This window comes from Rutidosis leptorrhynchoides, chromosome 5 (assembly GCF_046630445.1).
Source record: "Rutidosis leptorrhynchoides isolate AG116_Rl617_1_P2 chromosome 5, CSIRO_AGI_Rlap_v1, whole genome shotgun sequence".
NCBI lineage: Eukaryota > Viridiplantae > Streptophyta > Magnoliopsida > Asterales > Asteraceae > Rutidosis > Rutidosis leptorrhynchoides.
This window is the reverse complement of record NC_092337.1, coordinates 179,479,550-179,492,503: the sequence shown is the minus strand read 5'-3', so window position 1 is coordinate 179,492,503 and position 12,954 is coordinate 179,479,550. Positions and strand designations below refer to the sequence as shown.

Here is a 12,954-nt window from a genome sequence, read left to right as displayed (position 1 = left end):
GCCACTTCGACGTAGGTTCAACGCGAAGTGCCGTTCATGCTGTTAGAAAGCTAGAATATTCTTTGTTCAAGACATGTGTAACGTATGAATGGACTTATATTTACATATTTTTTTACAAAAACACCGAAGTGATGCCAAAAATAGTTACTTAGCGCATTTAGACAAACTGAAATGCATTTAATTCAAAATGAAAATCAACCAATTCATGGCGCATCGCGCTTATAAAGTTGTGGTGATCAGTCACAAACTACAGTAAAAAACACTGAATGAAAAGACAAAATTCGAAGTGCTAAAAATATTCTAGACATAGAATTTCTTGAGATTGGTTGCGTTCCAAATGCGAGGCACAAACTTGCCATCATGCGTCTTCAAATTGTACGCTCCGTTACCCAAAGCGTCAACAACCACACACGGACCCTCCCATTTAGGTCCCAGCTTACCAGTGTCCTCAACCCAGCTAGCATTGTTGTTGCGCCATACGTAATCACCGGGACGGAAACTACTGTCCTTTACGCGTTGGTTGTAGTACTTGGAAATTTTCTGTTTATTAGACGCTTCCCTGATAGCGGTGATTTCATGCCTCTCTTCCAATAAATCCAAATTTTCTTTCAAGTTAACAATGTTAGACTCATCATTGAATTCTAAAACGCGTTGGGTAGGCACAGCGATTTCTGCTGGTATTACTGCTTCCGAACCGTAGACGAGGCTGAATGGCGTTTCTCTGTTACTGCCTTTGGGTGTTGTCTGGAAAAGCCCACAAGACTTTCGAGAGCTCATCAGCCCAGCCTTTCCTATCTGTGTCCAACCTACCCCTGATCCCTGCAACGATGTTTATGTTGGTAACTTCAACTTGTCCATTTGCTTGCGGATGGGCAACAGAACTAAAAGTTTGTTTAATGTTCAATCTGCCGCACCAAGATCAAAATGGGTCATGAGCAAACTGCTTGCCATTGTCGCTTACGATCTCATGAGGTATCCCGAAACGGCACACTATTTCCTCCCAGACAAAATTCACAATTTGTTTTCCCGTTATGCTCTTCAATGGTTTCGCTTCAACCCATTTGGTGAAGAAGTCAATCGCTACCACTAAGTGTTTTCCATCCGAGAATGCACCCACCAAATTGATTGCCCATTTGTAGAAGGGCCAAGCCGATGTGACGGGAATCAATTCATGTGGCGGCATGTGAATTTGTGGGGCATGGCGCTGACAAGAAGCACATGCTTTAACAACTACTTCAGTGTCACGGTACATGGATGGCCAATAGTACCCCAACCTCATTATCTTTCCAACAACAGTTCTAAACCCTGCATGCATGCCACAAGTCCCCTCATGTACCTCCCTTATAATCGTTTCCGCCTCGTTTGGACCAATGCAACGCAATAACGGTTCCGTAAAAGATTTTTTAAATAGGACACCGTCCTTTAGCGTGTATGAGGGCGCTTTCATTCGAATTTTCCTTGCCGCTACCCTATCGACAGGTAGCGTACCGTGTTTGAGATACAAAATAATTGGACTTATCCAAGTATCGACCTCCTCCACAGGAGCGACTTCCTGCAACACGTTTATGTTGCCAGAAAATTAGCATGTCAGGTGGTATTTAAGAATGATTATGCGTATAGCGTACATATTAACGAAGCGCGTCGATACATGTACCACGTCAGTAGATTTTTAATCCAAGACTTCCAACCAAACATCCTTGGCGAAGTGGCTAAACACGCTCTTGGCGAGTTTACTTAGTGCGTCAGTCTTCTTGTTCATGGATCGCGGCACTTGAGTGATTGAGAAATGTTCGAATTTGTTAGCCATATCTTCTGCCAACTTGAGATATTTTTGCATAGCTAGATCCCTAGCCTCAAACGTCTCGTTCATTTGATTTGATACGAGCTGAGAATCGACCGAGACTTTGAGGGCTTTGATGCCCATCTTTTCATCAATTCTTAAGCCTGATAGGAGTGCCTCATACTCAGCCTCATTGTTGGAGGCGTGGAATGTAAAACGCAATGCGTAAGTATGTTCCTCCCCTTCTGGGCCTGTTAAGATTAACCCGGCACCTGCGCCATCAGTGCTCGACGCCCCATCAGTGAATAGTTCCCACGTGATTATGTCAGGTGCTTCTTCAACAGTTGATGCTGGTGGCGTGGCGCAGATACATTCGACCATGAAGTCCGCCATGATCTGCCCTTTGACCGCGGTACGGGGGGCGTAATTAATTTCATGTTCACCGAGTTCGATTGCCCACTTAGCTAGCCTTCCAGAGACATGTGGTTTGTTTAACACTTTCATGAAAAAGTGGTTAGTAAATTCCTCCAAACGTCATGGCTGTTACTGTCATGTCGTACCTGCTTGATGGGCGAATCCGTTAACACCAGCATCGGGTGCGCCTGAAAATAGCGTCTTAAATGCCTCGCGGTGTTGACCAATGAAAAAATTAGTTTCTCAATTGGCTTGTAGTTGACTTCGCTGTTTTGCAATACTTTGCTAACAAACTAAATGGGTATCTGCGTGCTGCCTCTCTCCGCGATGAGCACCGAGCTTACCGTTTCGGCCCCCGCTGCTAGGTAGATTGTCAAAGGTTCTCCTGAAAACTTGAAATGTTAACGTCCAAATATTTGTTTCACAATCGTAAATAAAAGTTAAAACGTATACGTTACCCGGCACCGGGGCGGTAGGCGTTGGCAATGTTCTGATTAGTGTCTTCATGTCCTGAAAAGCTTGTTCCACTTCAGGTGTCCAGTTAAAGTTCCGGCCTACGCTTTCCTTCAACACTTTGAAGAACAGCAATGACCTTTCCGCCGCTTTGGATAGAAACCTGGACAACGCCGCGAGCTTTCCGTTCAGGCTTTGCACCTCTTTCTTTGTTCTTGGCGCCGTCATCTCATCGATGGCTTGTATTTTCTTGGGGTTTGCTCTAATGCCACGCGTCGTGACTTCGTGTCCCAAGAATTTTCCTTCTTTAAATCCAAAACTACACTTCTCCGGGTTGAGCTTCATGTTAATGCTTCTCAAAGAGTCAAACGTTTCCTGGACATCTTTCAAAAGGTTCGCTTCGCTGTGATTCTTGATCACAATGTCATCAACGTACTCTTCAACATTTCGATCGATCTGTCCCTTGCACGCGGATTATATCACCCTTTGGTACGTTGCCCCTGCGTTTTTTAATCCGAAAGGAATCTTTTTGTAGTAGAAAATGCCTTGATCTGTGTGAAACGTAGTTTTATCCTCGTCATGCTCCGCCATTTGAATTTGTTGATAACCCTTATACACGTCGAGGAAACATTTGAAGCAAAATCCTGCTAACGATTCAACCTTCCAGTCGATTTTCGGCAGCGGATAATTATCCTTGGGGCAAGCTCTGTTAATATCTTTGAAGTCTACACACATTCTCCATGATCCGTTGGCCTTTTTGACTAGTACCGGATTAGCGACCCACGTCTAATACTTGACTTCCCTCAATATGTCAGCTTGTACTAGTTTTTCTACTTCATTTTCGAGAAAAATGCTACCTTCTACGGCCATGCCTCGTTTCTTCTGCCGTACTGGAGTTAGGCTGGGGTTAGCATTTAGATGATGTTCTGCGACGCTACGCGGCACCCCTGTCATATCTGACTCCTGCCACGCGAACATGTCAGCGTTGTTTGCTAAAAGTTCACATAGTGCGCTTTTTGTCCCGTTGGTGTAAGACCCTAATATCGATTGTAAATAGAGTTTAAATGATGTACGTATAGTGGGCAAAGCGTAGTATGAATCTAAAGCTCAGAAACTGCCCAGATCATTGTGCGCGCCGCGCACCCTGCCAGCGACAGATTCCTGTCTTTTTCTATTTTTAGATATTTGAAGGGCTTTTTGGTCATTTCACTTGAGGTCGGATCTGAGAGCTTATCAGCTGGTTTGGATCCACTTTTGGATCACATTTCAAGTCCACAAACACTCTCATTTCATTCTTAGAGAGAGAGATTTCTAGAGAGAGATTTGGAGATTTGGAGAAGAAGGAGCTTGAATTGATCAAAAGTCTAAGTGTTAAAGTTGTTCATCTCTTCTTTGACTACGTTTTGGTAGTGTTGGTAAGTTCTAACTTCGAATTTTAATTGTTAGATTTGATTTCCAAGTTAGGGTTTTGACTTGTGTGTTCTTGAGTAAACCAACTAGTTGATGATTGGGTGATTGAGCTAGTAAGTGGTGTTAATAACCATTTTTTGGTGGGTTTTGGGTTGGATGATGAAATTGATTAGTTGATAATCACGTTCGGGTGTTAAAATCACTAGTTAACTTAGGTTATAAGTGATTAGAGGTGTAAACTTGCAAATGGGTGTTTTGACTTGAGATTAGGTCAAAATGGGTTTTGTGTTAAATGATGCAAGTATTGTGTTTTGTTGGTTAAACCTTGAGTAAAATGAGTTGTTAGAACATAATCACTAGTCGATTGTGATTATGGGGATTTTCGGGTGAGATTTGACTTAGTCAAAGTGGAAGTAAGTGCAAATGGGTCAATATTGCACTTAATGGTGTTTTGGGTATAAGCTAGAGTGTTTAGCTTATTTGTTTGTGAATTACTTAGGTGATTGCATTTGGACGATTAGGAGCTCAAGCGGGATTGCTCTTCAAGTAATCAAGGTGAGTGGAATATTTATACGTTTATGTATATAATTTGGTTGCTTGTGTACGATGTGGATGTGTTATTCGGTAGAATACACTTCTCTTAGGCCACATTGGGGCCGGGGTGCGGGAAGAGGGTTTAAGTTCGCTAGTGTCGATACCTCATATCTATGGATTTTAAGTTCGCTAGTGTCGATGCCATACCACCATTTCGTTGTTCGAAGAGGGTTTAAGTTCGCTAGTGTCGATACCTCATATGTATGGATTTTAAGTTCGCTAGTGTCGATGCCATACCACCATTTCGTTGTTCGAAGAGGGTTTAAGTTTGCTATTGTTGATACCTCATATGTATGGATTTTAAGTTCGCTAGTGTCGATGCCATACCACCATTTCGTTGTTCGAAGAGGGTTTAAGTTCGCTAGTGTCAATACCTCGTATGTATGGATTTTAAGTTCGCTAATGTCGATGCCATACCACCATCTCGTTGTTCGAAGAGGGTTTAAGTTCGCTAGTGTCGATACCTCATATGTATGGATGTTAAGTTCGCTAGTGTCGATGCCATGCCACCATCTCGTTGTTCGAAGAGGGTTTAAGTTCGCTAGTGTCGATACCTCATATGTATGGATTTTAAGTTCGCTAGTGTCGATGCCATACCACCATCTCGTTGTTCGATGAGGGTTTAAGTTCGCTAGTGTCGATACCTCATATGTTAGGATTTGGATTTTGGTACTATGTGATGTTGTGAACATCCGTGGCTTCCTAAGGGGGATTATTCCCTTGTGATATGGTGTTAACCGGTGATTTGTATGTATTTCATATTTAGCATTGTATTATGGGCGTGGCCCTTATGTTATCATTGTTGGCTTGTTATACAATTGAATACGTGATATTATGTTTTGCTAATCATGTGTTATTTTGTGTAGGGGAATGCAAGTAATTAAAATATGTATGTATGCGTATAAGTATTGCATTCACTAAGCATTAGCTTACCCTCTCGTTGTTTACATTTTTATGTTCGGAGGCGGACGTGGCAAGGGTATGCTCGGGATTAGATGATTTCCCATTTTGATGCTTGCTTGGATTACTTTTGGTTTCGACTTAGGATTGGGTAGTTTATCCCCAAAAATCATGCTCGTGGTTGTGTTTGGAACTTAAACTCATGTAGTCGAAAACTTGTATTTTGTACGAAAGTCGTAAAACGGCCGATGTGGGCCCGGTGTCGTAAATCTTGTTTTATTATTGAAACGTGTTAGTTTTACATATTATAAAATGTTGTAAAAGCATTTTGTCTAAAAGTGTCGGAAAGTGGGAGATCTTTAATCGAAAAATGACAAAACCGGACAGAACTGATCAGGCCTTATGCGCGCCGCGCACAATGGGTGGTGCGCGCCGCGCACCTTATCTGTATAAAAAAAATATATATATTTCGTGTTTAAGGTTGGATAACGGGTTGGGTTGTTATAAGTGGTATCAGAGCATGGTCTAAGGGATTTAGGTGACTTGAGATAGGCGCCTAGACTTAGACTTTTTGTGTGTGCTTATTTGTTGCGGGACTTGTAGGATTACGGGTCGGTTCGGGTTTTAGCTAGTGCCTTAGATTGTAGGTGAACTAGCTATGTATTGATTATGTGTTACTAATCATGTTGTTTTGTGTTGAGCATCTAGCGAGATGGTTGTTGTATTCATGAGCTCGGCATGGCGTGTGAGCGTAATAATGCTTCACGACCATTATTACGGTTGCAAGCCAAGTCAAGTAATTGATGTACAACAAGTATTGAACTAGATGGGATGTGCGAACGGTGGCATATTTACTTGATTGTGATTATTGTTCGCGACGGTGTATATAATTTATTCGTGTTGCGTTCCTAACCGAGTTCATTTCTTAGAATGAAGATGAGGAACGGACATGATAATGGAGATCAAGGTGAAGACGTCGAGTTCACGGCTAACGTTGAGGACATCTTTAAACGTCAAAAAGCGGAGTTTCTCGAGGATGTTAGAAAGGTCTTCAAAGATTCGGTTGATGGGAAATAACCGATCTAATTGATGAACGAATGAAGGTCGCAATTGAAGAGGCGTTCGAGGCTCGAAACATCCATCCTCGTGATGAAGGGGGTGATGGTAACGGTGGACATGGAAGGCGAGACTTCCATTACAAGAATTTCAAGGATGCTCAACCCCCGATGTTTAATGGGGTACGAGATCCGTTGAAAAGCACATGTTGGATTTCCGACATCGAGGGGGCTTTCCGTACTAGTGAATGTCCTCCCGAGAAGAAAACGAGATACAGTTCTAGTATGTTACGTGAAGAAGCCAAGTTGTGGTGGGATGACAAGATTCAATTGTATGGCGAAGAACAATGTATGAGCTTGTCATGGGAGGAGTTCAAAAAGGAATTTTTCAAACAATACCGAACTTCTTCCGACCTTGATAGAATCCAGGACGAGTTGCACAATTTGCAACAAGGTTTAATGGACTTGGTTACTCTCAAGTCTACCTTCTTGGCAAAGACTCGTTTTTGTCCAGAATATGTTGGTGACGATCACAAGTTGATGAAAGATTTTTATCGTACTTTAAGCGATGAATTGAAACGTAAGATTAGTCGTGGGATGGCTAAGTCTTTTGAGGAGCTGTTTGAGTTGGCTCGGGGTTTTGAACCGGAGGTGTCAAAGGAAAGTGTTTCCGATGTTAGTAAGCGAAAGTCCGAAACTACTATGCATTCGAACAAGAGGAGTAAAAGTGTGACCGAAGTTGTTGGTGGTGTGAAGAAGGGTGGATCCTGAAATTATCTCCCTACTTGCTACAACTGTGGATTCCGGGGTCATTTTTCTCGAGATTGTACAGAGCCATTTTCCAATCAGGCTACATGTTTTAATTGTCAGAAAAAGGGGCACCGAAAGTCGGAGTGTCCCGATTTGGTGGGTGATGCGCGGAGGAACTAGCCATAACATTTGAGGTACTTTTCGATTATGTTAATGAAATGTACTTATGAATTTTGGTTGATGCATTGTGTTAATGCGTAGTGTTACGAAGGGTGGCATTCCTAATGGAATTACCCTATGTTGATGGTAGGTGGATGTTCGAAGGGCGTAAGACTTGGTGCTTCCAAGCATTCCTTAGTGTGGGGTAAAATATTTCACCAAGCCATGGGTGTAGGCTTTGGTGTTACTTTTTAGTGCGTGGTCACTTTTGTGTTGTGAGATTAAGAAGCATAAGGTTCGACAAAAACGTATGTCTTGAGGTCATTCTAATTATAATACGGGTGTCCGCGGGCGGATGGAACCCTAGGTAACAAGTCTTTTGACTTTGATAATGTTAGTAGTGGAGTCTAAATGACGCGATGTCAGGTGCCTCTTTCATACCTGCAAGCGTAATGTTCGACTCCGACGATGTCGTGGTTACGTTGTACTTAGGGTACCAGAGAGAAACCCTTAGGTACATGAGTGACTAGGTGGAACTTTGACAAATTATGGCTTTAGGAGGGTTGCAAGAATAACGTTTGTGTAATTTGTGATTAACTCTTCGTCGAGTTGATTAAGGCTAGGTTAAGATCCTTCGCATGCCCAAGATTGGAGCAAAGTGTTGTGACGGGTCGGGCGAACCCACTTGTTAGAAAAGTCTACCTTTCGGTAGCATTGTACGGTTGTACAAGGTGCGTGTTGTGTTGACTTTGTGTCATTGTTAAATTAACACCAACGGGAGACGATGAACGTCAATCTCTAGTGTGCTAAATGAATTCTTGAGAATTCAAGGACTACAACCGATGGAGTGATTGGTCACGTATTTCGGAAAATGATAATTATCGTTGGATGATATTATCTTGACAATGTGATTATGGGACGAGATCCTAAGTGGGGAGTGTTACTCCCGCACGAAGGGTTTTTAATGTGAAATTCCGAATGGTGTTTGTGTTAAATTGGAATTAGTGTCGAGACCTTGAATGGTCGAATGGTGGAAAAGTACGATTCTGGGTGAAATTTCATTTATTGATTTTGATATAAGTTGCTACTCGAGGTAGTAACATCGATAACTCATTGGGAGTTAAGTGAGCGGAAATTCCAAGTCGAGTGGAATTATACTAAGTATGTGTACATATTTAGCTTACGTGCAATGAGGGTTAAGTTCGGTTTGACGATACCTCATTTGCAAAAAGCGGTTGAAGGAGATATGGGTTTAAGTTCGGTTTGGCGATACCATATCAAGGCGTAAGTTGGCATGAGATGTGGGTTTAAGTTCGGTTTGGTGATACCATATCGATAGGTGCGTTAGTATGTGACGTGGGTTTAAGTTCGGTTTGACGATACCATGTCACTTGGTGAGCTTGCTTTCTTGCAAGTATTATGTCGAGCGCTATCCAATCGGGAGGATACACCTTTTGTTGGCTCCGATGAGTCGTTTGTGACCATGTTAGTGGTACAAACGTTATTTTAGCAATGTACGTGATCGAAGTACGCTAAGGAAATTACTAACTCGGTACGAGATTTTGAGTGTTAGCTTCTGTATGCCGGGTGTTTGGAGCATGAGTTCGTTCCGGTTGGGGAATGAAGCGAGGCTGAGTGCTCGAATTTGATAGATTTGGTTAATGGCGAGTGACGATTTTGTTGTTAAAGGTGATTCATTGGGAAGAATTGTTTAGGAAAGTCGGATTGGGACTTATGTTGAGGACCGTGGAGTGTAGGTCCGGATGGTTAAGTGACGAGGATCACGAGGACGTGATCGATTCTAAGTGGGGGAGAGTTGTAAGACCCTAATATCGATTGTACATAGAGTTTAAATGATGTACATATAGTGGGCAAAGCGTGTTATGAATCTAAAGCTCAGAAACTGCCCAGATCATTGTGCGCGCCGCGCACCATTAGGTGTGCGCGCCGCGCACCCTGCCAGCGACAGATTCCTGTCTTTTTCTATTTTTAGATATTTGAAGGGATTTTTGGTCCTTTCACTTGAGGTCGGATCTGAGAGCTTATCAGCTGGTTTAGATCCACTTTTGGATCACATTTCAAGTCCACAAACACTCTCATTTCATTCTTAGAGAGAGAGATTTCTAGAGAGAGGTTTGGAGATTTGGAGAAGAAGGAGCTTGAATTGATCAAAAGTCTAAGTGTTAAAGTTGTTCATCTCTTCTTTGACTACGTTTTGGTAGTGTTGGTAAGTTCTAACTTCGAATTTCAATTGTTAGATTTGATTTCCAAGTTAGGGTTTTGACTTGTGTGTTCTTGAGTAAACCAACTAGTTGATGATTGGGTGATTGAGCTAGTAAGTGGTGTTAATAACCATTTGTTGGTGGGTTTTGGGTTGGATGATGAAATTGATTAGTTGATAATCACGTTCGGGTGTTAAAATCACTAGTTAACTTAGGTTATAAGTGATTAGAGGTGTAAACTTGCAAATGGGTGTTTTGACTTGAGATTAGGTCAAAATGGGTTTTGTGTTAAATGATGCAAGTATTGTGTTTTGTTGGTTAAACCTTGAGTAAAATGAGTTGTTAGAACATAATCACTAGTCGATTGTGATTATGGGGATTTTCGGGTGAGATTTGACTTAGTCAAAGTGGAAGTAAGTGCAAATGGGTCAATATTGCACTTAATGGTGTTTTGGGTATAAGCTAGAGTGTTTAGCTTATTTGTTTGTGAATTACTTAGGTGATTGCATTTGGACGATTAGGAGCTCAAGCGTGATTGCTCTTCAAGTAATCAAGGTGAGTGGAATATTTATACGTTTATGCATATAATTTGGTTGCTTGTGTACGACGTGGATGTGTTATTCGGTAGAATACACTTCTCTTAGGCCACATTGGGGCTGGGGTGCGGGAAGAGGGTTTAAGTTCGCTAGTGTCAATACCTCATATCTATGGATTTTAAGTTCGCTAGTGTCGATGCCATACCACCATTTCGTTGTTCGAAGAGGGTTTAAGTTCGCTAGTGTCGATACCTCATATGTATGGATTTTAAGTTCGCTAGTGTCGATGCCATACCACCATTTCGTTGTTCGAAGAGGGTTTAAGTTCGCTAGTGTCGATACCTCATATGTATGGATTTTAAGTTCGCTAGTGTCGATGCCATACCACCATTTCGTTGTTCGAAGAGGGTTTAAGTTCGCTAGTGTCGATACCTCATATGTATGGATTTTAAGTTCGCTAGTGTCGATTCCATACCACCATTTCGTTGTTCGAAGAGGGTTTAAGTTCGCTAGTGTCGATACCTCGTATGTATGGATTTTAAGTTCGCTAGTGTCGATGCCATACCACCATCTCGTTGTTCGAAGAGGGTTTAAGTTCGCTAGTGTCGATACCTCATATGTATGGATGTTAAGTTCGCTAGTGTCGATGCCATACCACCATCTCGTTGTTCGAAGAGGGTTTAAGTTCGCTAGTGTCGATACCTCATATGTATGGATTTTAAGTTCGCTAGTGTCGATGCCATACCACCATCTCATTGTTCGATGAGGGTTTAAGTTCGCTAGTGTATATACCTCATATGTTAGGATTTGGATTTTGGTACTATGTGATGTTGTGAACATCCGTGGCTTCCTAAGGGGGATTATTCCCTTGTGATCTGGTGTTAACCGGTGATTTGTACGTATTTCATATTTAGCATTGTATTATGGGTGTGGCCCTTATGTTATCATTGTTGGCTTGTTATACAATTGAATACGTGATATTATGTTTTGCTAATCGTGTGTTATTTTGTGTAGGGGAATGCAAGTAATTAAAATATGTATGTATGCGTATAAGTATTGCATTCACTAAGCATTAGCTTACCCTCTCGTTGTTTACATTTTTAGGTTTGGAGGCAGACGTGGCAAGGGTATGCTCGGGATTATATGATTTCCCCTTTTGATGCTTGCTTGGATTACTTTTGGTTTCGACTTAGGATTGCGTAGTTTATCCCCAAATATCATGCTCGTGGTTGTGTTTAGAACTTAAACTCATGTAGTCGAAAATTTGTATTTTGTACGAAAGTCGTAAAACGGCCGATGTAGGCCCGGTGTCGTAAATCTTGTTTTATTATTGAAACGTGTTAGTTTTATATATTATAAAATGTTGTGAAAAGCATTTTGTCTAAAAGTGTCGGGAAGTGGGAGATCTTTAATCGAAAAATGACAAAACCGGACAGAACTGATCAGGCCTTGTGCGCGCCGCGCACAATGGGTGGTGCGCGCCGCGTACCTTATCTGTATAAAAAAAAAAAAAAATATTTCGCGTTTAAGGTTGGATAACGGGTAGGGTTGTTACAGTTGGACAATGTGTTCCCAATCTGTATAACTTTCTCTGGGAAGGAGTGATTGATAATAACGTTCCTCCCCTTTTCAATGGGCGTCATCGGCTGTCTTGACGGCTCAACTTGAACTACAATCGGTATTCGGTCCGAGAAAACAGTTGCAACGCCTAGCGGTGTAGGGAATTTCATCATTTCGTGAACAGTGGATACAATCGCGCCAAACTCACAGAGTGCTTCCCGTCCCATGATAATGTTGTATCTTAACTGACTTCTAACTACCACGAAGTTCAGGGCCACCGTTCGACGCTTTTCATTTTCCTCCAACGTAACGTCAATACTTACCCGCCCAAGGGGCCAAGTGGTTTCACCTGTAAATTCCGCGACGGGATGCAGTGGCGGCTTCAACTTGTCCTGCACGTGTTGGGGTAGTCGTAGGAAACAATGTTCGTATAAGACGTCAAATGCGCTGCCCGTGTCGACATAAATTCTAGAAACCTTGCATCGTCCTACCGTCACAGTTATCATAACGGGAAGGTCAGTAGGGCATACTCGCCAAAAAGCCGGGAACGTGATCGGGGCACATGCCCATTCTTCCAACACCTCAGCCTTTCGGACGTGGCCGGCGTGCCACATCTGTATCATGTGAATATGCTTTTCTGGAGCATTATCTTTTCCTCGTTGCCAAGCGAATTTTCTTATGCCGGGAACGTTAACACGCGACGGTTTGAGGTGGTCAAGTTCACCTAACTTTAATTTTTCACGCGACGGTTTGAGGTGGTCAAGTTCACCTAACTTTAATTTTTCGATTATTACCTTCTTAAGTTCTCTGCAGTCATCGACCTCGTGACCTTTATCTTCATGAAAAATGCACCATTTATTTTCGTCAACCGCGAAGCGCGGCTGCATTGGCTTTGGTGGCGGGAAGTGTTTGCTTACCTCCTCCGTCGCCAAGATTTCCTTCGGAGTTTTAGATAACGACTTTATCAGACTTTCCTCCTCATATGACAACCTCTTAGAACCGTAACATTCATACGGGCGATAGTTGTGGCGATCGCTAGATTTATGGTTAGAACGTCCATAGTTGCCGCCGCCGCTACTGTCGCTGCCCTTATAATTGCTGCCAGCGTGTCCCTTACCATT

The 12,954-nt window shown here is 42.3% G+C and overlaps 1 protein-coding gene across 1 annotated transcript; it reads right to left on the bottom strand.

The window, feature by feature from the left end:
* Window positions 1–300: 300 nt before the first annotated feature.
* LOC139849187 (uncharacterized) lies at window positions 301–2,173 on the bottom strand. Its single transcript, XM_071838849.1, has 3 exons — window positions 1,772–2,173; window positions 962–1,552; window positions 301–819 (listed from the first exon to the last, which is right to left on the bottom strand). The coding sequence occupies exons 1-3, from the start codon at window positions 2,171–2,173 to the stop codon at window positions 301–303; spliced, it is 1,512 nt and encodes a 503-aa protein (XP_071694950.1).
* Between the last annotated feature and the right edge of the window lie 10,781 nt (window positions 2,174–12,954).

What these genes read in the sequence shown, in the direction of transcription:
- LOC139849187 (XM_071838849.1), bottom strand. Translation starts at nt 2,173, where the DNA reads ATGGCGGACTTCATGGTCGAATGTATCTGCGCCACGCCACCAGCATCA. An exon ending in AACATTTCTCAATCACTCAA is followed by an intron (nt 1,553 to 1,771) that starts GTGCCGCGATCC and finishes AACGTGTTGCAG; the next exon opens with GAAGTCGCTCCTGTGGAGGA. An exon ending in TCGGGATACCTCATGAGATC is followed by an intron (nt 820 to 961) that starts GTAAGCGACAAT and finishes ACATCGTTGCAG; the next exon opens with GGATCAGGGGTAGGTTGGAC.